The sequence below is a fragment of the Drosophila persimilis genome, unplaced genomic scaffold, assembly GCF_003286085.1.
Source record: "Drosophila persimilis strain 14011-0111.01,24,50 unplaced genomic scaffold, DperRS2 tig00000000-arrow-pilon, whole genome shotgun sequence".
In the NCBI taxonomy this organism is placed as follows: domain Eukaryota; kingdom Metazoa; phylum Arthropoda; class Insecta; order Diptera; family Drosophilidae; genus Drosophila; species Drosophila persimilis.
Genome location: NW_020825288.1, coordinates 15,828,526 through 15,853,350, shown reverse-complemented (window position 1 = coordinate 15,853,350; position 24,825 = coordinate 15,828,526). Strand labels below are relative to the sequence as shown.

At 42.8% G+C, this 24,825-nt stretch overlaps 3 protein-coding genes across 5 annotated transcripts; 1 reads left to right on the top strand and 2 right to left on the bottom strand.

The window, feature by feature from the left end:
* Positions 1–2,198: 2,198 nt before the first annotated feature.
* On the bottom strand, positions 2,199–5,680 carry LOC6587471 (polyadenylate-binding protein-interacting protein 2). Of its 2 annotated transcripts, XM_026994938.1 has the most exons (4): positions 5,492–5,680; positions 3,794–3,945; positions 3,634–3,734; positions 3,442–3,571 (listed from the first exon to the last, which is right to left on the bottom strand). In XM_026994938.1, exons 2-4 carry the CDS (start codon positions 3,935–3,937, stop codon positions 3,442–3,444), a joined length of 375 nt encoding a protein of 124 aa, XP_026850739.1. In that variant the 5' UTR covers positions 3,938–3,945; positions 5,492–5,680. The 2 variants fall into 2 exon arrangements, with proteins under 2 accessions (XP_002013878.1, XP_026850739.1); XM_002013842.2 differs by lacking the exon at positions 5,492–5,680 and having other exon boundaries at positions 2,199–3,571.
* Positions 5,681–8,328: 2,648 nt separating this feature from the next.
* On the bottom strand, positions 8,329–10,512 carry LOC6587218 (sialin). Of its 2 annotated transcripts, none has more exons than XM_026988637.1 (6): positions 9,944–10,512; positions 9,651–9,887; positions 9,299–9,595; positions 8,961–9,240; positions 8,656–8,900; positions 8,329–8,597 (listed from the first exon to the last, which is right to left on the bottom strand). In XM_026988637.1, the coding sequence occupies exons 1-6, from the start codon at positions 10,226–10,228 to the stop codon at positions 8,439–8,441; spliced, it is 1,503 nt and encodes a 500-aa protein (XP_026844438.1). In that variant the 5' UTR covers positions 10,229–10,512; the 3' UTR covers positions 8,329–8,438. The 2 variants fall into 2 exon arrangements, with proteins under 2 accessions (XP_026844438.1, XP_002013876.2); XM_002013840.2 differs by having other exon boundaries at positions 9,651–9,884; positions 9,944–10,511.
* A 9,670-nt stretch (positions 10,513–20,182) lies between these two features.
* LOC6587463 (cell death abnormality protein 1) lies at positions 20,183–24,223 on the top strand. Its single transcript, XM_002013839.2, has 10 exons — positions 20,183–20,264; positions 21,143–21,450; positions 21,509–21,626; positions 21,692–22,312; positions 22,380–22,499; positions 22,562–22,681; positions 22,757–23,161; positions 23,230–23,361; positions 23,425–23,577; positions 23,699–24,223. The coding sequence occupies exons 1-10, from the start codon at positions 20,204–20,206 to the stop codon at positions 23,797–23,799; spliced, it is 2,139 nt and encodes a 712-aa protein (XP_002013875.1). The 5' UTR covers positions 20,183–20,203; the 3' UTR covers positions 23,800–24,223.
* Positions 24,224–24,825: the final 602 nt, after the last annotated feature.

The following is a 24,825-nucleotide window of genomic DNA, read 5'->3' as shown; positions in this document are numbered from 1 at the left end:
CATGTTTGCAGTGTGACCGCGGACTTTTCGATAAAATATACCGTCCAAAATACCAAAATATACCGTCTCATTTAAAAAATATACCGTAAAAATACTGACGAAGTCAAGTTCTATTTTACATATTCCTTGTTTTCGATCTTCCATCGAATAATACTCGCTATATAGAACATTTAGCCATGCCCACATAATTTTACCCGATTAATGAATCAATTTTCTACTTGACTGGTTTATTTTAAACACTTGCTTTTATTGGATTTCTATACCCTTTCTTAAATGTACAGCAGCTCCTGTAGGTTTTGAGTATTCTGTCAAACTAGAAATATTGTATGTAGCTTCATAAGTTTCCTGTCGCAGATTTTCATTGTGACACTGCCAGATAATGAACCCTTTGTTGACAGCCGGCATCCAGTTTCTGCAAATCACCGAGGAGGTGGTCAAAGAAAAGCGTCGGAGAAGGCACGTAGCAAAGCAGCCTCGAAAGTCTCCACTTGAAAGCGTGCAGATCGCAACGACCTTACTGTAGGCTCAATCCGGTCGTGGAGCCACCACGCATCAAGTCGTCGGCCGCCGTCTCCTCGGCCTCGGAGGACTCGCGTCGCGCCTCCGGCAGTAGCTCTTCTCCTGCTTCCTTTGCAGATATCTTTGGCGATGACATTCCTTTTTGATGAAAGTATTGCGCTTGCTTTTGTTTGCTTTAACGGCATATCCAACATCTTCCGGTGATTTTTTTTTTTGATGCCATCCATTTTAGAGACTTTTTTAATGTCGTAGTTTCTACGTGAAACAACGTGACATTACAAAAAGGCTCCATGATGGATGGCATCAATAAAAAATCTCCTGAAGATGATGGAAATACCGTAAGAGCAAACAAGAGCAAGCACAAAACTGCCATCAAGAAGGGCTGCCATCGCCAAGGATTTATCCACAAAAAGCAGGAGAAGAGCTAGTCGTCGCTGGTCCGACAAAAATGACTGGCTGGCATCAGCAGAACAGAAAGGTACAGTACCTAATAAAATGGGAGGGAATAAGTCAAATAAGACAGAACAAATATTTATAAATTAACATTTAGTTAACCTTTTTAGATTCGACGAACATGGGCTCAGCAGGATGGTCCACAGCAGGGACTGCAACAGGGGCCGCCGCAGGGTCCGCAAGGGCCACAGGACCCACAGCCGACGCAGCGCAGTCTACAAAGTCCGATATATGAACCTTAAATTACAAAAAAAAAAATTTTAATTATTTTTCAAAACGTTTTTTTGTTTTTTACAAATTTTTTTACTTTTTTTTACTGGAATCCAAAAACACAAAACTAAAAATTAAACAATGTTCACTCTACTGCTCCTGATTTCAGACTGACGAGATACACAAAACAAAAATGTATGCCATTTTTTCCAAAAGTTTGAACTGACTCAAGGCTAATGTGATGATATTTATTTATACAGTTCAACGACTGTTCATTATTTTCGGTGGTATATTAAAATCTTGGTCTACAATAGGTTAATCGTTCTCCGTTGAGGATTGGCAACCATATTCCTCGATTTTAATATTTCGTGTAATATTTCTAGCTGGAAAGAATCCTCAGCCCTGCCCAATTCTTGTTGTCTTCAAAATATTGTTGAAATACCTCTTAAATTTCCTCAATTCCATAATGTCCTCTTCCCCAGGGTATGAAGAATGTTGCTCAATCCGCGCCGATAATTTCTTAATATATCGATAATTGAATCGATAGTTATATAAGACATTTTAGAGGGCAGAGGGTCTGGCAGCACTAGCACAAATCAGCTGTAGGTCAAATTACTTGGCGCGAGTTTCAAACCCTGATAGGAATTATATTTAATAAAAAGTATACAGACACATATTTCGTACTATATAAAGTACGAACCAAAATCGTATATTTAGCAAAACACTAGATCAAGTCCCTATTCGCATTTCATGAACATACATAATAAACATAAAAGAACTCTTCAATTTTTATGCTATAATACTTCTTTTTATTGAGATTTTTAAAATCATTTTTGATATTTTTTTGTTTGGGCTTTTTTTTGTATCTTTATATCACACGTAACGTAAGTAATGTAGTAGATCTTTTGATGCTGTCTTAATTTCTAGGTCTAAGCTGATTGAAAAAATAGTAATTATCCATCATTCTCTACATGCCAAAACGGAATTTAACGACATTAAAAACAATCTGTTTTACATATTTTGTGCATTTGCTCTGTGGGGCAAACGTGCTGAACAATATTTTTGACCTAAAATTCGCCAAACTATTGTTCTGCATCGTTCCCGTTTCGTTTCTTTTCATTCGATTAACACTATGTATTTTATGTATATCTATGCATGTAAGTTGTATAAAGAGGCTTTTAACATTAGTATCTCAATTCTCGATTCGTTTTAGTCACTAAATTATAGTCGTAATTTACAAGTACAGCGAGAGTCAGATGGGGTGCGTGGACAAGCGATTTTGGTAACTTAGGTAGAACGTACAACGAGTTAACAATGGGTGGAATGGGGACGGGACACAGATTATTAAAAAAAAATAAAAGCAAAAGTTATACACAAATTTTCAACTTAAAATAAGTGTAGAAAGTGTCGGGAAGTCGTGTGTCGTAAATTAAATAAAATATTAACTAAAATTAAAGTCTTTGCATAGAATTTCGTTTAAACGGCATGACGGTTCGGGTTGTAAATTCTGTTTGTGTCTAACACAATCGGGTCGAGTCTTGGTTTTTGCTTACATTTTCTTTAGCTGGAAATTGGCGCAGTTATGTAGTTGTTTTAATGGTAGTCGTAGTTGGTTTCGTTTTTAAGTCGGTAGAAATGTTGCAACACACAATTGTCGCGTGTAAAAAGTCATTTGTTTTCGTTTTGTACGTTGATACCAAAGTTTCGCTAGCTTCAGCTTCACCATCAAACCGCCAGTGTCTGCAGAGCGAGAGCTCCACTCCGGCTCCGGCTCCGTATTCCTGCGCAAACAGTTCGTGTTTAACTCTAATTACGATGTACGATGATGTACGTGGCATAGTTGTTAGTCGTTACATGCTGTGTTTGTTGGTGTTTTAGGTCTTTTTTTGTATGTTTCTCTTTTAACGTTTTGTATTTTTTTTTTTTTTTTTTAGTGGCTTTTTGTTAATTTTATAATTGATTTCAGAAATGTTATTCTTTTGCATTTCGGTCGCCAGCACTTGGATTCGGTCAGAACCATCTATTTGTCTACGGCTATGCGTATCTGTTGGGTAATGGCCAAGTTCCTTTGAATCCTGCTATTGCAGCAGTTCGGGGCATGGACTAATGGTAGTTCGAGTTTTTGCAAAGGATTTAAAAATTTTTCTTAGGATTTTTGCGTGTCGACTGGAGCGCTAACTGGAGCGCCTGTCAGGTGAGGTCCACGTGTTATGGGAGTGGGTTTGCGAGTCTGGTGGTGGTCGGGCTGGCTGGCTGACTTTACGAGGCGGGCAAGTCCAATATATGACTACGCGGTACAAATTCATCGGCCATGGGATTCAAAACCGACTTTTCCACATTGCACTGACTTTTAGGCAGGGCGGAAAGTGCCGTGTTCTGCTCCTCCGTTCTACAGGGCAACAGATAAAGATTAGAGCATATGCTCGATCTGACCAGATGGCCTCAACTCACTTTGCCTTTTCCCACTCGTTGAGTTGCTCTTCCAGCTCGTCCTCCATCATAGCCTCGATACATTCCTGCATGATTTCCTCCTCCTCTAGTCGTTGGAGTTCCTATCAAAACGTAAAAAAGACGTTAATTACTTTTACTTATAATCCTTTGTGCTGCTTACGTTCTTGTCGAACTCCTCCTCATTCTCCATCCACATATACTCGGAGAAATCTGGCTCATCGTCGAAATCCGACAGGGACTCGTCGTCGTCTATCACATAAATGATTTGCTCCGACCAGTCCACAGATGGTACCTTCAACAACATGATGATTCCTGTAAGGGGAGATAGGTATTATTAATCAATTTAATCTCATTAGCCAAGCGTATAATGGCGAGGCGGGTTTAGCTTCTATTATCTAAGTATGTCCATATTCTACCGGCAAGACGCCGGACCAGGCCAGCTGTTGTGTTTTCGAGAACCGGTCGCACTTTCCAGGGAATAAACAAACCGAAACTCGTCCAATGTGAGATATTTCTATACATTTATTTTTATTTTGTTTTGTTCGAATACATATGTACATACAAAGTTTCAAAAACAAATTGATTCAGCTCAAAGTACGAGAGCAAAAGAGACAAAATTATCAGGTACTGATAAGGATATCAGGCATTATCACATCCAGTCGCCAAACGCATTAAACATTTTATGGTGTATAGAAGAGCCGTTATTGTTATCAGTTGTTTATACAATTTGTCGGTTGTGCAAATTTAAAGTATGAATTTATGCAAAAACGCAATAAGTCAGGTCAGCGGCGTTCGTCATCGACTACGAATATTCGTTGGAGGGGGGGTTGTTTGTTTGTCTTTTCGTGTGTACGTGCCGATGTGTGCGTGAGACAGCTAAGGCCGTTTAGCTCTTTTACCGCCAAATTTAGATTGGTTTAACTGTCAACCATTTAGTAGTTAATTGAATTCATATTTATTAATTGGGTTTCATAATTTATTTTCTTCTTTTTGTGGGTCATCTTTGTAACGGTACTTTGACCAGTTATAGATAATGTCCCATCGTTTAATCGGTTCTGGTCGTTTTTGGTTTCTAGCTATATCTAGCATTTTCTCTTAAATCTTTAGCAGGCAACACTAGCCAGACTTTCTTTGTGTACGTGCTCGCTCACACGCACACACACACTCTCGCTATTGTAGAATTCAGCTTGTTGCGGCTGGGTATATTTTAAATAAAATTGTGAAAATTAAAATGTATTTGCACAGCCAATGTTATGCATAAAACACAAAGGTGGTAAACCGTCACGCATACATATGTATGGATACAGGCACTTGAGTATACAGTGCTATCCATATAAGTACCCATATAAACATATGTATGTGTATGCATGTGCTTGCGTATGTGATTGAATGAACCTCCCTCAACCCGGGCCAACAGCAACAATGATAATAACACAACACGAAGCGCTCAAGGTAGCAAGTGTTTAAATATTCGACAGAAGAATTAATATATTTCGGTTTTTGTAATTGCGCCGAAATGAAAAAAGCTGCCTTACACGCACTCTCACGTACACACTGTAGGCTATCTATCAAGAGTCGTCCCCCCGTTTCAGCTTAGTAGGAGATGCTTTGGACTCTTGGCCGTTTATTGATTTGTCAAGAAGCAGTTTAGAGTAAACGACAGCCCAGTGTCGCGGAAGTGCTGACACAGGCAGCAAGCAGGCGAATATAATCAGGAAGCGAGCGTCTGAATTCTGATTTCCGCCTTTCTTTTCCCCCTCTCCACTGCGCACAAAAACACCGATGTTCATCAGAAACTACTGGCTCTGCTTTTTTGATCCTGCTGACGGCCAACTTTTTCGCATGTCGTACTACTCACTTGTAAATGCTGAAGGAGCGCTTAATTGCCAAACAAAATATGTAGGTGTCACGGCGCCTTGTTGCTTGTGTTGATCTTTCACTGAGAATTTTGCGTTGTAAAGGGGAAAGCTCAATTTATTGTAGCATCGAGATAGAATTCACACGAAAATTTTGATACATCTATTGCGAAACGTATTCCAGTGAGTGCTGTGCGGGAACACAACACGTTCGTAAGCGTAGCAAAACAAAATTTGAAAATTAAAAAACTTACAATGATTTATAAAGCAAGGTGGGCAGTGTGACCGCGGACGGATGAAATATACGGTCTGGCCCTCAGAAATATACCGAAATATCAGTCACAAATTTCAAAATATACAGGAAATATACTGACGAATTATTTGTGTTTAAGTTCCTCATATTTCTCGTTTTTGATATTCGGTTGGAAATTAATAGCTAGCTGGAATGCTTAGCTCTAAGCTCATAATTTTATCCGATTGATGAATCAATTTTCTACAAGATTGCTTCATTTCTGGTACTTTCCTTTTACTGCCTTATGTCTAAAATTAGGTTTAAGCTAAAAACTTCAACAATATATTAAAGCAGAAAACGTAAGTATGCACGTAATGAAACGTAAGTGCGCCTGGTATATACGTTGCTGGTAAACCGGCAACTATGAGTATAGACACATTTATACCCTCTTTCTTTTAATTATTTAAAAAATTCTGTTTTCAAGCTGATTTGAAATATTACTAATGACTTTTTCTCAGATTGACATGTTTTATACCTATTTATATGATTATGATATGATTACTTTCCAGTAGCCTGGTATGACAATTTTCACAATTCTATAATATCCTTTTCTCCAGGGTATGCAGAAGTTCATCTTCTGATAAGAGTTGAAGGAAACTGTCCATACAAATTAGATGTTGGACGCAACGGTAAAAATCGTGTGTACCGATATATCGTAAATATACCTTAAACTCAATTTCGACGTCAAAATATATATGTATGTATAAAGGTATAAAATATAACGTAAATATTTATCCTGCTGGTGAGATAAAAAAACTGATATCACAGATAGTCGAGCCCTATAGTTTTCTAATGCAATGAATTTTAAGAAGCAGTGAAATAGAAACAATACAAAATGGAGATATCAGAAACCCCACTGGGAGTGGTACGTTTAATAAATATTATGTCAAGTTTTTATATTAGTATCTTGCAGCCCTTAACAAAACAAATGGTCTGAGGAGTAGACAAGTCTTATTATTTTTTCAGATTATGTAGATTATGTAGAACATTCATAATTATTTTCGATCTTCGATTCAAGATTGTCTATTAAATCGGTTATGGGATTAACCCCGTTTCTCCTCGAATTTTCAAATTGATTGACGTCATCGAAGAGTTCATGCTCTCTAGCCACAGTTGCACTGCTCAGGCTGCTCTTCAATCGGGTTGCCTCTTCGACCATACGCTCCTTAAGGGAACGCAGTGCATTGAACAAGGACAAATGCATCTCAAGGTAGTGGGACTCGAACACATGATCCTTTGCCCACTCCTGAGCCACAGTCTTGTTCTGCAGGATCATCTTTATCTGGTCCTTGTCGACGCCGAAATTCCTTTGCCATAAGCTCAGAGTTGCGTTCTTTTCGCGGCGGCGATTCGTTAAAAAGTTAATAAATTCGTTTGGGAAATTTGTTTCTGCCTTAGACATAAAGTCCATGTTGATGCCCATGATAACCTCAAAAAGTCCCATCCTAACTCCATTGAGATACTCGTGAAATTTGCATAAATGATTCTTGTCCGAATCCGGCAATGGAACACTAACAGCCTCAGTTGGTGCGTAACTGTCCGGATCACTGGGTGCGGCATTAGCCAGGCTCTGTGGATCGATTTAATAGAAGCTGATTCTTGTTTATTTCCCAGAGTAAAAGCTCTCACCATCACGGCCAGGGCTATAATCACATAGGACTGCATCTTGCAATGTTTAAAATTAAACTGCAATTTTCCGATAGTGCTCGAAAGCTTATATAGCAGTCGTAGATTGAAAACATTTCCATGGGTTGTGGCAATTATCGCCGCTTTCTAAAAATACTTACGACGGCCGGGTTCATCCAACTGGACTTGGTTCATACAGAGATAATTTCTAAGAAAGTACAAGAAAGAAAAAAATCCAAGACAATTCTTATTAATTGTTCAGTTGATAGAGCAATTTCTTTCGCACCACAGATGCTGATACTACTATGCATTCAATATATGCATTAAACACTTTTTAAACTTAAAAAGAAAGTAAACTATTAAGTTGAAATCGTGCTTTAATTCCATTTGTATGCTTCTGTGGCTTACATTGGGATCTTCGAGAAGTTGATAAATAAAATATTTCGATGCTGTTCATTCTCGCTTTTTTTCTAAAAGATTATTTATTATTTAATTATTATTTGATTTAAAACAATAATTGCTTTAAGCATGAATATTGTAAATTGCGTTTTTTTCCAAATGTAAAAAACGACACGAAATCAAGCTGATGTAGTCCTGGCTCTGCACACCTATGGGCGAGTAGGTGTGCTTTGGTCTCTTATGCAACATCTTGGGATTATAGTTAGATTAATGATTATATAGGGTATAGTATTTGGAACCAAAAATTATAATATTCAAATGCTAGCTTTCTCTATGAAACTTTAAACGTAGTTAAAATATTATTTTTTGGAATGCCACCTTTTTAACTATGTATACATGTATTTAAGAGGCGATACGACAATGTTTATAAGAAGGGATATTAATTTGCATTTCTCGTTAAGATTATTTTTGTTTTGAATCCGATATCAAACATATAACGAGAAATGCAAAGAGTATAAAACATTAGAAAACACTAGAATCTACTTTATTCGATATTACAGAGGTGCACATCCAATGGGCGCGCATTTAAAAGCACAAAGAACACAAAATAAAATAGGTTTAATTCTTAATTTCTAATGAACGTTGTCTTGATTAGCACTTAAAGACTCCGCGTGTCTGCGTGGATCCCAAGACTGCAGCCTCGTACTGCTGAACAGCCCAAACACAAACATGGCCATGCCATTGAAAAGGATCAGTGTCAGCAGCACAATATTCCACTCGGCCTTGGTGCCCTGCATAATACGATATTGATAAAAGGTTTAGCTTGAAAATACACCAGTTCATGCTTACAGTATGCACCAGAGCGGCCACGAGATGGGGCGCCAGAAATCCAGACAGGTGGGCCAAACAGTTGGCCAGTCCGGATAGAAGACCGGCAAAGGAAGGCGCGAAGTACAACAGTGTGGGCCAGTAGCCGGCACTGAAACCCATGTCTGTGGTGGCGTAAAGGAACGCGTACATCAGCATGACTAGTGTCTTCTGCTCGCAGCCGGCCCCAATAATAATGCCAATAAAAACCATCGTTAAAATGCTACCTGGAAAGGAAACGGAGACATGAATCCAACATCTAAAGAATTGGATAGGCATACCCTTACAGGCGACATACAGTAGTCGACGCATCCAGCTCTGATTGAGACCCACGCGCCGCTCCACGTAGCCGCAGCTAAAGACGCATATCAGCTTCGAGAACATACCGCCCAGATACGGAGCCGCCGACAGAACCCCGACATCATGGGTGGTGAATTGCATGGCCTCGCGCATGAAGCGCGGCATCACGACGGACAGTACGAGGAAGGTGTAGTTGTGGAAGACGTGCGTCAGGATGAAGGCATACACAGGAAGCGAGGTAAGCAGATGTCTCCAAGGAACATTTAACTGCCAAATTGTGGAAAATAAAGAGAAAGTTATCAGTGGATCTATTTTAGTCACCTACTTGACTCGTGGACAACGGCTCCCGTTGTATGTACGCCTTCTCCGCATTCGAGATGCGTGGATGCTGGTCCAGTGTGTCGTAGATGAGCCAGTGACAGGATATGCCGAAGACCAGCGTCACACTTCCAACCACATAGAAGGATAGCTCCCACGCAAAGTCGCTGAGGTAGTTGGCCACCGGATAGACCACAATAGAGCCCATGAGAAGGCCGATGTAGGCGAACGAGAGCAGCGACGTCCGCTCCGTGGGATGTGCCCAGGTCACGAACAGCTGGTACAGCGGCGGATTGCCGCATCCCTGCGAACACAAAGCGAAGGTTATATCCAATGTCCACCTGCTGGACTCATCTCACCGCACACATGCCGGAGACCACCAAGCCGGCTACCGCGGCGCCATAGCTGTGATGCGCCATCGTTGGGAGGAGGCAGTATGCCGAAGCCTCGAAGACCAGCGACAGGATGAACAGCCGCTTGCTGCTGAGCCGATCCGACAGGTGTCCGGCCAGGGGGATCGAGATGACGTAGCCGTAGTAGTAGACGCCGGGAAAGGTAAGCTCCTGGTTGCGTGTCCAGGGCAGGTCGCCCGTCTGCTGCAAACGCTGGATCAGATTTCTGTGCACCCAACAAAAAAACGCATCGGACTTGCCTGTGTCACCTGGATCCCCGAGGCCGGGCCAAAGACAGGGCCTCCGCACTGCCCCGGACCAGTCGAGTTGCTGCGCTCCAGCTCCAGGGCCATCAGAAGGCTGTCCTCGGGTCGCGGCTTGACCATACGTAGTATGACCATGGCAAGCATGCTGCGCATGGCAGAATGGAGGCAGATCGACAGGAAGGCGCACACGGCGTACGTGAGGCGAACCGATCCCAAGAGCCTGTGGGACGCAGGAGGGACTGCTGACCGATGCGGCAGCGTCCACGACTTGCAAACCATTTTCTAATTTCTTTTCTACCCAAAACACACACAAAAACTAATCGACGATGAGGGAAGACACAATCCACAGGTGAGCCGAGCAGGGGAAATACTAATTACGAATACGATGCCCACCGACTGCACCTGCCATCGACACTGGCACTGACACTGGCACTCTGACAAGATGTAAACATGTAACTTTGCAAAGTTATTTGCAATTTGGCACGATTTCTCGACGATTTATCGGTCAGCACTCGCCCAAAGCGCGGAACATATCTAGAAACTAACCTGTAGACCGAACCGAACTGTAAAATGTTACAAGCGGCGATAAGAACTCTCCGCTCAGTAAATCTCAAGCTTAGAGCATTCTAATCTTCTCCTCTCGCTCCCTCCCTCCTCCTTTCGTCTTGTTTATAGTCTCTTTGCACAAAAAGCTCCGCAATCATCATCGATTACGGTTTGAACAGTCTGACAACACCTATGATCGATTTTGAGAGCTTTCACAGTATCATCATTGGAATTTTTAGATTTTAGCGAGATTGGAAGTAAACACGGGGATCTCCATTAGATAATATACATATCTAGCAATAGAACATTGGAATTACATGTCAATTAAGCAAGCGTGCTTGTGTATGATGAAAGGCGGGCACATTCTTTGGACAATTTTAATGATTAGTTGCTAATTTTGTTGAGAGTTATTACCACTAAAAACTTATCATCCATAAACTTCTACCTTGGGTCGCCATGTCTTCAGGTAGATAGAGTAATAACTCTATCGACAAAAATTAAAAAGCCTGCCAAAGTGTCGTACCAAGTTCTGTTTACAAATCAAAAATTTTTGTGGATATCGGTGCTGCAATTGCCGGGTGCCAAACCTCGGTTTCTTTATTTAATAAAAAGATTTTGGGGGTATATTACAAATTCTACATGTGGCGACGTGATCTTTTCATCCAGGGCTACAACCTAATTTTTGTTGTCTAGTGCCAAGTACAAAATTACTATTGCATAGTATTTGTCGTAGCCATGCTTTAAGAAAATCAATATAATTTAAGACTTGGACTTTAATTAAAAAGTAAAATTTTAATGTAAAAATAAATGTTGAGCATTTAATCAAATGCGACAAGAACAAAATTTGTACGTAAAAGATGGTTGGGCTGGTTGTATTTATTCTCTACATTTTTTGTGAGCTGGGTTTTCTGTGTCGATGTGTATTAACATATCTTTTGAGTGCTTTTGGTACCATATGTACATAGAAATGTTAATGCATACATTTAATGGACCCACAGATCAGATTATTGTGGCAACCCTTGCTCCCCAATCAAGTTTTCAGTTCGAACATATCACACATGTTCTTATTACTTTTGCAACATTATGAACTTGTCTGTCAATATCTAATTTCTTAACATATCCTAAACCAAAATATAGCTAATAGTAGCATGTCTGTCAGGAGATGCCCGAGAAGACAGAAACAGAATTCAAGTTATTGCCTACAAATAATAAAGGGAGAGAGAGGGAGAAAGTCATCAGCAGAAGGTAATACGAAATAAAAAACTAACCGTAAACAGTGTACTATACACCGCACTTCGGAAAACAGTTATCACGTTACGATTTGTGCAATCGACCGTTGAAGGAGGGCACGGAAACACTGGGAAGAAATCCAGACCTAGAAATCAGTTTCCGAATTTATTTTTTTTTAAATCTCAAGCTCTTGACTGTCTATGTATTGTCTAATAGAGGATATAATTTGGTGAGGATCCTTATCCACACCCGCAACAATTCGATAAGACAGTTCAATCGTAGCCAGCGCTTACCCGATCCCAAGTGGGTGAATATCTAGTCAAAAAATATTGTTGTAGGGTCTTGTACTGCGACCGTGGGGGTTAATGTTCTTATGTTGTAGCTGCCTTTAGGATAGGATAGGAGTAGAGGGATAGGGATCTCAGGAGGAGATCCCGAATGAAACTAAGCATTTATTGATTCTGAGGCTCCAACTAATGAAACTGAGTACTTATTGGATTAGTTCTGAGTCTCCAACCCCAACAGTACAATTTTTAAGCAGAGAGGTGGTTGAGAATATTGCTCTCTTAAGGGACAACTCCACCATTACAGGGGATAACTCTTGTAGGACCACTTTGGGCTACCCTGAGGTTTGTGTTTACTCTTTCGCTGGTAATGTGGGATATTGAAAAAAGGGTATTCGCCCGAAATAGATTTTATTTTAATGATCTTAAATTCTTAATTAACATTCGTATGTTCTCAGTGTACAGGACAGGTGCAGTTTGTGGGCGGCAGGGGAGGGGGGGGGTCGAAGTGCACGCTTTGACCAGTCCGACCAGTACTGACAGGCAATTGGCTTTCGCTTTGCCGTGTCAAATGCACACAGGCACACACACATACTGGGGTACATACATACTTACATATATGCACTTTCCTTATCTGCTGGGTCGCATCGCTCATTCTCCCGAACACGGCGCTCTGTTCTATTTTCTATTTTTCTATTTTCCGCTCCGCTTGCACTATGTTTCGATTAAAATTTTGAATTTTTTATAAAGCCCACATGTTAGTCGCTGTTGTTGTTTCAGCGATGTTCTTGTTGGCTCATTTGGCATGCATATGGGCCGGGGGACTGGGACTGGGAGGGGGAGTTGGACTGGAACTAGGACTGGGTAGGGACATGTGACTACGACTGGGACAGTTCTTTACATATTTACATTTCTTTTCGATTGATTTTTTATTTATACAGCGCATATGTCGCCCCATTCAGCCAGTTCTCAGTTCTTTGGGGCTTTCCCTCCTTCGTACCTTTATTTTTCTTGGCGTGCTGTATGGGAGCGCATATGCTGGCATCGACTCTCGGGGGCAATGCATTGTTTGCATTTGCATAACCGAAATGCCGTTACCGTCAGCGCTAGCATTGGCATTACTGTTACCGTTGCCATTACCATGTCCTGGTGTCGCGTGTCCTGACCAGCAAAACACTTTGTTATAACCTAAAAATAGCTCGGCGGCCGCATGGGAGTCCAGCTTTGTCATGGAAATCCAACAAATTTCCACACACATGCTCTCGTTTTTCCCTCTCCCAGCCCCTGCCCCCCTCGCTTCTGTTGTAAAACAAATGTTGTGTACATATGTACGCAAACTGAAAATGACAAAAATTTAACACCAAACAAAAAGTTAAGCACACTCAAACCCAACAGAGATCTATATCTTGCCTTGGCCAAGGAGTCCATGACTCAGGACTCGTTTAGCTTACTCCATCCGAGTCCAGATCTCCCCTTAGCTGAGGTAAAGGCTACCTAAATCAAGACAGTAACACCTTTCAGAGCTCAGAGAATTTATAATGTATAAATTATAAATGGGTGGCAAAATAGTTGCCTAGAGACAATTTGAAGTAGCCCATATGTGCCATTATTTGAGTACTCAGGAAGGTCTCCGACTCCACTCTCGGTCAAGTTGTTGTGCATTGTTTAAGTCATTACGGGTCTTTTGATGGCCTCGTTTGCCATCTGTCGCGCGTCTAGTCATGGGTAACAACACACGTCAGCCTGTAGGAGCCAACAATACGTTTCGCCCAAAAACAGGATGTTGTGTTCCGAGTTTCACCAACAAAATCTCCATTGTTTCAACCGAAAGAATTTAAAAATATACCGCTCTCAATTGATAGAGTCGTTTGTATATCCAATATGCTCGAATACTTTGGAATCAGTTCAGGGCAGTTCAGGACGGATACTCGCGCTTACTCATTCTCTCTCAGTGGCCCACACTCTTTCTCGTTCAGTGTTCCCCCTAGAGGAGGTGAGCGAAATATTTACGTATAAAATGTATTGTAGAGGGTACTGAAAACCGAGTATGAAAGTAGAGCCACTCTTTTTTATAAGCAAACAAAATTCTGTCGAATGCACATCGAAAGAGAAGCCCGGAACACCCCAACCGAGTGTGAGTACGACTTTGATATAACAAATTACTCTGATACTCAAGCCATAATAAAAGCCAAATAAAAAAACCCCTGAATGTTGTATATTGTACGTATACGTGTTCCCACATGCCCAGTCCCATTCCCAATCCCCACTGCCACACAGGGAACGACTTGTGTTCGTGCACCTGACTTTTGCTGACCAAAAGCATTAGTCTGCCGTGCTGCCAGAGGAGCCGAGTGGATTACCTTGTACTGGGGTTTTCGGGGTACACCACCAAAACGGACCCCATTCTCTTCTCTCTCTCTCTCTCTCTGTTGCTCCTTCTGTAGTTTTTCTGTAGTGTTTGGCTCTTTTTTGTGGTTAACCATTTCCGAATCCTTTACATTCTGTTCTGTCCTGCCCGCTGTGGGAGGGGCAGTGGGTGTGGGGTGTGGGGTGTGGGGTGATGGGGGGTGTGCGAGCAAACAGAGTGTGGTTAAAAAATGGTTGTAGGTTCAATTCCAATGCGGCCACTTGACCCAATTTGTTCTGTATTTTCTAATTCAATGCGGCTGTGGTTGTTTCTTGGATTTTGTTCTCCAAGTCCCTACACGTGGGCTGGTTGGGATTTATGGGGGCTTATGTAAAGCTTCCGCATGGGAGACCGTGAAGGAAATAATTTTATAATAAATAACCCCTCGCCCTGGTCCCTTGGTGTCTGTATAAATCCTTCGCAGGTAATTTTCTATAATTTCTTCCTTCCTTTTACTATCTGTCTAATTTGTGCTTCCCCTTTCGACTGACAGGAGACAGGAGAGCTTTATGGGCCATCCCATCTCCTCGTGAGAGTCGTGAAAGTGCATACATATGCATGGACATTAATATGTAGTTTCTGTGGCACACAGGCACACACCTGCACGCACACTGGCTCAGTTGAGGGGGCGGAAATTGTTGCTTTTCCACAATTTACATGGAACCTTCAATCGCAGCCGAAGACGCCGCCTGGCGAGAGTCGAGTCGGGGCAAGTCCTGTCCAGGGCCCTCTCTCACGTGTTGGCTCACTCTCTTCGTGGCCGTCTTCGGCCGGCGCTCGCTCTCTGGCCCAGTGCCGCAGTCGTAAACAGGGGGCACAGTCCAAAGTGGCCACAGTCGCAACTCGAAGCTTACTCGACAAGGATCGTCGACAATTCGTGTGTGGCAAGCATGTAACGGCGTGCGCGCAAAAATGATGCAGTGATATTTGAACGACAGGACCCTCCATGACTCTCCCAGCAAAACATCAAAACATCAAAACATCAACCGAAATAAATAGTGAAACAATGAAAATGTAGTGCATATTAATGTATTAATCAGATACACCAGTCAATACAGCTACAGTCCGAGCTGAAAGTAAAGGGAAATCGGGGTATGCCCTGCACTGCCCCTCGTCTGCATACTCGTCGTAAATGTTGGTTAAACCTTTTCTGGAATCGGTGAATAAGAGTAGTCTCGGCATTACATAATTACGCTCTTTTGTGTTTATTTTACTTTGGGAATAATTTAATGAGTATCGATTGTCGCTGTCGGTGTCGTTGTATCTGTGAATTATGTGGGAAAGTGGAATAAAAACGTGTTTCCCGTAGACAGACAGACAGGCGGACAGACAGACGGGCTGGACGGTAGGGCGGACGGGTCACGGAGGTCATCATATGCGGCGCGCCAACGCTTAACGTATTTCAATCCATTATATGCATAACCTCACCAAAACCCAAAGCCCCAAAGTCCCAAAACACGGATACATACTGGCTAACACACACAACGACATACGTGTAAAGGCATTAATAGGACGGGCGTCATTTATTACATATCGAATGGGTAGCGAATGGTAGCTCATTCCCAGCCAACTGACCAACTGACCAGTCCAACCGCATGTGTTCTCGAAATCCACTAATTTAGTTTATTAAAGGTATTATTTGTTTGCCTCCTCGTTGTTTTGTCGTTAAATGCATTAGTTGATTAAAGATCGATCCGATCCGATTCGATCCGATTCGATCCCAGATGTTAACCTATTTGGGGAATTTTTAATCAATTGACTCGTGACGTTTTAATCATCAGCATGATCCGATGAGTGAATTCGAGAACACTCCCTTTTAAAGAATGTAAAGACACTTACCTGTTCGTGCTAATTCGGGCTAATCAAATCGTTTCAGTTCGAGGGAAACATATTACAATAAAAAGTGAAAAAGTGCTCTGATATACCAACAAAATATATGCAACTATATATTCTACAATTAAATGTTTGGATAACTTCGGCGTCTACTTAGGCCAGCAGATACTAGAAGAGGCCAGGGCCGGTCCGGCAAAGAGCTGCCTTAAGCCAAATGTGAGTAGACCAAATCCCCAACAGACTTCAGTCGATAGCTTCCAAGAGCGTCCTTGCACTTGTACTAGATAGCTCCCATATATGTATATATTTACCTTCATGTATATATAAAATATATAAAAATATATATATATTTATATGTATAGTTTGGGAGGGAGGGAGGTCTGTCATTTCTCTTGCACCTGCCGCTGCTCTTTTCATTTCATCGCGTGCGTGGCAAAGCATTTTTATAGCCACAAAATGTCCTTTTACGTTATATGTCTGACAAAAAAACGGGAAAGCAAGAAGAGCGACAATAAAAACAAGCAACGGGAAAATTGAAACGCGGCCAAGAGACATAAGTCAGAAAGTCAGAAGGCTAATGGAGTCCTACGCATCGGTTTGCTCAAGGTCTAAAATGGACTTTCAGATATGGAGGATGCTGCCCAGAGCGGATCTCGTAGAAGGGAACTTCCATTGTGGATTGCGAATGATATTACCCTTATTCGGGCTCGGGTTCGCTTCGTTACGTTCCACGACAAGTATTTGGTGTCCACATATGAGAAACGAATAATTCGATAAATAGATTCAAGGCCGTCACTTGTCACACTTGCCGACGTTGCTGTAAGTCTATTTTTAACACATAATTCGTATTGAATTATAAATACAATACTATTAGTAATTTACAAAACCCACCGCTGTCCTTCAGCCACGGACTGACGACAGCTATTTGGACTCCAGCTAAATAAGGTCAGCACATCCCCTCGACGAATAACCAAACTTTAATTTTCTTGAGGACAATGTATCTATCTAAGTACTGAGTCCATTTACAAAGTGCAAGGAGTCTTGGAAAAACTGTTTGCTGCAACCTAAACCATGTGCATTCTCGCATGGAGTCCTTAAGCCATAATTTAAGAGGGTAGCTTCCTTTGTTGGACTTGAAGACCCATTGGACGGTTCTAATAATAATAATCTTCTTTACTGTGATTATAAATAGTATGTATTGGTTTGTTGTTTTATATATTGAGTCTACTCTAAGGAAAACAGTCTGGTGCATACCTTAAATATAATTAATCACGTTTATTTGTATCTTGCTTAAGATCTGATAATAGTTATTAACCCTTTAAATAATGATACGACAATGGGTTTTTTATTTATTCTTAAATGAATAAGGAGGTCTTCCTTTATGTCCATTGACAAACGTATATTTTTTGTTGTACGAGTACGTATATGATACGGTGTTCTTTCCAATTGAAGCAACTAGACTTAAATAAAAGATTAGTCTGTGAACTATTGCAGCCTTCAACAACAAATAATAAATGATTCGAGGGCCGACTTTTTTAATACCGTGTAGATTGATTGTTCCCTTGTTACCTACATGCATACACACTTTACACTTCATCAGAAATCAGAAATGTTAAAAACTGATGGAATAGTTTATACGGAATACGAAGAACTGAACATAGGCTTACCGACTATTTATGGGATCGGAGATACATACGACTATATGCGGTGGCATCAAATGAGTGGTGTCTAAATACCCTAGTAAATTGTAAATTATCTTGTTTGCAAGTGCAACCGGTAGACTTCTTTGCCCCCCTCTTGATAAACGTTATGTACTCGTACGATTTTGACCATTTTGCAATGCATACGAAATCACGTCCCAAGCAGAATCAAATCGATATGGGAAATTTTTGTATGACGAATGTCTGTTAATGCCTCTCAAATGTGTCTCACTTGCTCGTATGAAACAATGTGGCATATAAATGGCTGAGCTACAACTCTGCAGTTGAGCTTTCGTGATTCACGATTTTGATAAATAATTCCTAATATTTTGAGTCATTATAGAAGACAAGCCAATCTAGTTGAGATCCTTTCCACGCAACATTCATTAATCGATTATTGTGGTGACTTCTTGAAAATAGTTGATGTTACTTGAGCTGAAGCACCTGTTGAGTTTGAATATTAAATTGATTGTAAATCTCCATTTGATTTGATTAATTAAATTGAAGATGAATATGAATAGCACTAGCTGCAAATGTGGTAAGGAAGTGGTTCCCGGAAGTGGAAGTAGTTATTGTTAATATTTTGTTATTTAAACATCTAGTAGCTCTCTTAAACGGATAATTCTAGAAATTTGGCGAAACGTGAACCGTAGGGATAAATAGAAGTCCATGTTTGTGTGAAAAACAGTCTATATTTCGTTCAATCGACTCTAACCGACTTGTTTTAGTAAAATGGTCGCACTAGTTAATCAACTAATATCATTAATACACAATGAACAAAAATTGTATAACTATTGGAGTTGGGAGTTGGGCTACCTCTTGAAGTTTGCCGGATATGCAACGAATGATTTGACTTTTAATTGCAATTGGATCTCCGACTTTTTAAACAGTAATATTTCAATCATTTTTATGCACAGAATTGGTAATGTGCTTTATATATTATTACAAAGCCAAAGCTTGTGTACAGAAAGAGATATAAATTAAATTGCTCGACAGCAATATTTGTCCAAAGCGAGACTTAACCCGAAAAAACGCTCGCATTTGGATTCGGAAATGGAAACGGATCACTTGCGGGCATTTCGCGAGCTTTTTGCGGGCCTCTCACAAAAGGCACGTTTGTTGGTTTGCTGGGTATGCTGGTATGTCATTATGTATGTTTATGTCAAGTAGAAATTATAGAAGAAGTACAGAAATAAGTAAGAGGAGAGACGGAAACTATGCAGGAGAGCAATCCGTTATTCTTTTAATAGGTATTCGCTGTGAGCGTGGCCTGAGCGCGGAGAAGTCTCGTCTCAGGCTCAGGTGTCTGGGAGAGAGAAGGATAGAGGGAATATCAAAAAGGAATTGATGTAAGAAAGCTATTGGGGATTCGCTTGTTCGAGGGGATCGATTTTTTGAGTCGCTAAAGAAAATGATGCTAGAAAATTATCGGACCGACAAGTACGTCGTTTCGGCGCCTTTGTGTTCGATATAGAATTCAGGGACCCAGATGAGCTGAACATACAGATGCCGAATGAGCAGGTGGAAAGAGAATTTAAGCCCCGTGCGCCCTCTGTCTGCAGGTATAAAGGTAAAAGTAATCAAATTTGATGCTTAAAGCATCTTATCAATGAAAGCTAAGTGAATGAGTGATTCATAGATTATTGTATACTCGTATACGAGTTTTATACATACAGCTCGAAACAAATTTGTCTTAAACTGTAACAACCTTAATCGGTGATAAATATTTGCCGCCTCACCATTATCAACTTAGCTCTTTTAAATAACAAAAAAAAGGTTTAACTTTTACCACACTCATTAAAGGGGTGAACAGGTGTGCACAGCCAGGTGTTAGAGTCTGATAAGTGAGGTTTTTCTATCGCTACTGATACCGATTGGCGCATGCTGGACGAACGCCAGAGTGACGAACGGGGCAGATTGTCCAACAAAGTGGGTAATTACTGTATCCTTGGCAACCAACTTCGGTGAAATTGGCAAACTGAAAATGGGATATGAATGTGAGGATTATCTGGTAAAGCCACCGTCCACTGTCCGGGCCCAGCACTCCAATTGCCACCGGTTAATCATCGATGTTTTAGTATTTTTATGACTGGTACGGGGCTGGCTGCCTCAGATAAGATTAACCGGAATCGAACACTCGAGCGACGGGACGGGTCGGACAGACGTGCCCAATCCCCACCAGAAAAGTTCAGTTGTCTTTCTGCCACTTTTGCCAGCAGTTCGTGAAAATCAGGGCCAGAACAAAAAGGGGAAAATGTCAAACCTCAAGTGGATCCTGACGCTCGGCGTCCTGTGTGTAGTGCTCCATCCACAAGGTAAACGAGTTGAGAAAATCATATAGTTAGTCCATACAGGCCGACAGCCATACAAAAATGTTGTGAGTAATTTCCAGTAATGGAATTGAAGCCCCGATTAGTCGGGTGTGAGGCCGGCGAAAGCGAAAGGGCAGCCCAAATTGGTGTACAAATACGAGTATCGGAGTATCGGAGTATCGGAGGCAAACGGCAGTCATAACATTAAAGAAAGAACCGGAGTAATTAATGCAAACGCAATCAAGGTCAAGTACTCGTACCTTGCCCTGTTGACCCATACCCACACCCACATCCGCACCCTGGCACTGGTCCCCGTGTCCAGCAAAGCCTGTCTCACGAAAGGTCTCTCCAGCCGCAAGCCCAAGGTCTTTCTCGCTTTGAAAAATTGTTTCGCCGGCCACGGAAAATGGAAATTAAAGTGGCAGAGCGCCGGGCAAGTTCCAGCTCTCATCCCATCCTGTGCCGTATTCTCATTGTGGTTGATACTGTTTTGCATGGAAATTTTTGCGTTTGCCGCAACCTCGTCCGGAAGTCGTTGGCGTATACGTAATAAATTTGTGCCCCGGACACGCGGCGACTTGCGTGCCGGGAGGAAGCCGGAGCCAAGAGGGCAGGATGAAAGGACGGGGAACGGCTGGTCTTTTATGCGGGTGCATAATCAGCCGAACAGCTAGATAAGTGGGCGTGAGCTCAAAGATTGACGAGGCTGCTCAATCAATTAGCAATTGATTGTGGGAACTGTAGCTGTGGATGCAGCCTGTTCGGGTGAAAGTAGGTCGATATATCCGAGTTTGGGCAAGGGGCGTGGTGAAAACAGGGACTACCTTTCGTCTCCGATTATTAAAAAGACATTTTTCAACTGCATGATTCAATCGTTGCAGGCGAAGGAGGCGTCTCGGCCGTTTTTTGGCCATGTGAAAGCGAGGCGGACTGCACAGCTGACGGCTCCAGCTGCGACTCGGCCACCGGCCAGTGCGAGTGCCCCTCCTTCGACGCGGTGCTCTCGGCGGACTTCACGCGATGCCTGACGACGTCACTCATTGGTGACACATGCGACGATACCGTTCAATGCAATCTTATGCCAACGGGAGCCAACTGTAAAGCCGGGGTCTGCGATTGCGCCGATGGCCAAACCTATCTGCGTGGCAAGTGTAGGCCACTGAACGGACTCGGCGAGTCCTGCGACACGGTGAGTGCTCTCTCTATACCATTTCAATATCCTTGTACTGATATCCGGCTGATTGCAGGACTTGGACTGCTACTTTGGCTACGATCGTGCATCTGTCAGCTGTCAGCAAAACGTTTGCGGCTGTGCAAATGGCTATTATAACAGATATGGAAACATATGCCGTCGCAAATCAATGGGTGAGTAATCCTTGAGCCACCCTCAAGCCCGAACTGTTACCAATCCTGACTCTTACCTTCTCCAGAAGAAAACGATGCCTGCGTCGTTAATGAGGACTGTGATGCACTGGGCGCTGGTGCCGAGTGCGTGGGTCTAGTATGCACCTATGTGGACGAGATTGGCACAACTCCCGGCACCGAGGCCACATCGGGCGACACCGACACCACCCCCACCATCAACGACAACGACGGCGACGACGACGACACAACCGAGGCCATCACAGAGACGACAGAGGAGCCCACGGCGGAGACCTCATCGTTTTTCCGGCGGCAGCTAACCAAGGCCTTCGTGCACGCCCCCCCGCCCCCCACACACGTCGATGCCGCCGCCCAGGTATCCTTCTCGCTGACCAATGGCGAAACGGAGGCTCTGATATCGCCGCGCTCCCACGAGATCGCCGTTCAGACCAGCATCGAGAAGTACGAGCTGCGTGACCTGAAGGATTTGGGACGCAGCGTGAGGAATGTGGCCACAGCCACCACCTCCACCAGCACCAGCAGCCGGAGTCGGAGCCGCAGCCGCCGGAACTCCACCCACAACTATCGCCGCCGTCTGCCCGCCCTCTTCCGCTTCGATGACGAGGATATCAAGACATATTCAACGCTGGGCTCAAGCCGGGACGACGAGGATGCCGAAGAGAAGAAGTGTGAGTATGCCCGGCTTAGTTCTCCGATTGATCGAAGCCTAACGATTCCCGGTATTGTGTACCTTAGATGGTAGCAGTTGCACGGAAAATGGAAAGACCTGCACGGGCCTGCCGCACTCGATCTGCACCAACAAAGTGTGCCTCTGCCGCCAGGGCTACTATGCACGCAACGGGAAATGCTTTGCGGGTGGGTACTGAATAGCTGTAACCTTTCCGGACATTAACTGACCAGTGTTTTTGGTCCCACAGAGCTCGGGGAGATAGCTGAGAGCACGGACGAGTGCGAGTACGAGTTCGATGAGCTGTCCAAGTCCTGCGTATGCCAAAAGAACTACTTCTACGAGCGCGATCTGCGCAACTGCAGGAAACGTAAGTGGATATAAAAACTTTCCCCAACCACCTCTAACCTTATGACTCCGTGACTGATCTCCACTCGTCCGACAGCCATTCAGTATCACCTGTCCTGCACATCGAACAGCCAGTGCAGCCCGTTCGGAGCCTCCTATTGCCACCCAGAGATACCCAGGCGGTGCACCTGCGAGGAGTACGCCCTGTACGACGCCATCAAACAGCTGTGCGAGTACAAGCACGGCCTGGGGGCTGAGTGCGACTCCAACGATGCCTGTCCTGTCGACCATTCAGTGTGCTCGAACCGCTTGTGTGTCTGTACGGACAACTACATGGAGAAGGATGAGACCTGTGTGCGGGGCATTGGCGCTGAGTGCTCCGAGGACGACGAGTGCATACCGGACAACACGGCTTGCACCAGCAAGGACTCCGAGGAGCAGACGCGCTCCTGCCAATGCCGCAAGGGCTACGTCCACTTCAAGGACCAGTGCCTCCAGGAAGGTTCGTACAACCAGAAGCATTCTCCCCTCAGTACACTTGTAAACTCAGCCTGCTTTATCCATTTACAGCTGAGGAACTGGAGGACGAGTGCATTGAGGATGAGCAGTGCAAGCCGCTGCTGGCCAGCTGCAGCGTGGAGGGCAAGTGCGCCTGCTCGGATGAACAGCACGAGAAGAACGGAGTCTGTGAAACGAAGCGCGGTACCTATACAATTCTGCTGTAAAGCCATATCGACCCTTATTTAATGTTGACTTGTTCCATAGAACTCGGCGAGTCCTGCACGAAGGCCACCGAATGCCACGTTGAGAAGGATCCCGAGAATGTGGAATGCCGCAACTCTGTCTGCCAGTGTAAATTCGGCTATCAGACGAACACGGATCAGAAGCAATGTATTCGCGTAATGCCCAACAAGAAAAGTAAGGATTATTGACTATTTATTCTAAATAATGGTAACAAATCTTTGAGCTAAATATTTGTTAGGCCTTAAGCCTTAAACTATCCAGTCGCTTACATTTGCACCGTTTTGTATTCCCACAGATTCTTCCGGTAGACCCAGTGCTCTCAAAATCATCACCTTCATGCTGATAGGCTCCGCATTCCTGATCACTAGTGCGGCCATTAAGCAGGCCTACTATTGAAGAGATCCGAGATAGACCATAGAGAAGCACCAAACAACCCATAAATTCGATTGGACACTAGCGTTGTGAGGAGCGGCAACGCCCAGGGTACTGATGGGGATCGGGATCTCCTTCTTCCGCTTTGGGTAGAGTGGTGGAGTGGAGCTGCCAGTATTAGCCAATAACTGGCATGGATCGAGGTCCGTGGCCAACGTGAATAGAAATCATGTAGTCTTTAAGCTGATATTTAGGATTCGAAGCAATATATGGGGACGAACACTGGAGGGACTCTCGCTTATACACCATACGTATGATACGAATAACAATAATTACAAACTAGCCTAAGTTTCAAGTTGAACTGCTTAGCTTATTGGCGGGCTAAGCAGACAGTTTTAACCGAATTGTAAAATACGTCACAATAAACTAAGGCCAACGGATAAGTCATCTTAAAACCAGAAACTCCAGTCATTTATATACTGTGTAGATATACTGTCGTCAAATCACAAAATTGGATCTATTTCCTCTCTTGAATTTTAATATGAATTAAGTAAATATTATTGCGCTCAAGGAAGGTGTGTTTCAAAAATAATATTGAAAGCATTTGAACATAAATCTTTTAGGGGCCTCTACCGCCCAAGTTCTACGTAGCCCTTGAATGTGGCTAAAGTCCACTACTTGGACAGATTACAAAACCCAATAAGGGTCTGTCTACGTTTGACACGGATCCAGATCAAAGTGTTGAAATCGAGTTTGGAAAAGGTAACTTTTTGGCAGTGTCATTAAATATTAAATATTATGCATAAAATCAATATTCACTTTTTAAATGACCATAAATCATAATCGAAAGAAAACCGAAGCCGGTCGAGGCTAGGTCTCACGAATGCGTAAACAAAATACAGGTCACTTACATGACGAGTCACATTGATGCTCGCAGGGCCGGATCAACAATTTGTAATCCGAAGAGCTACTTCCGTATTTGAAAGTACATCTGCTAATTTATCTTTCACTAGAATCTTGAACAAATGACTATGTCTTTTTTGTACATCA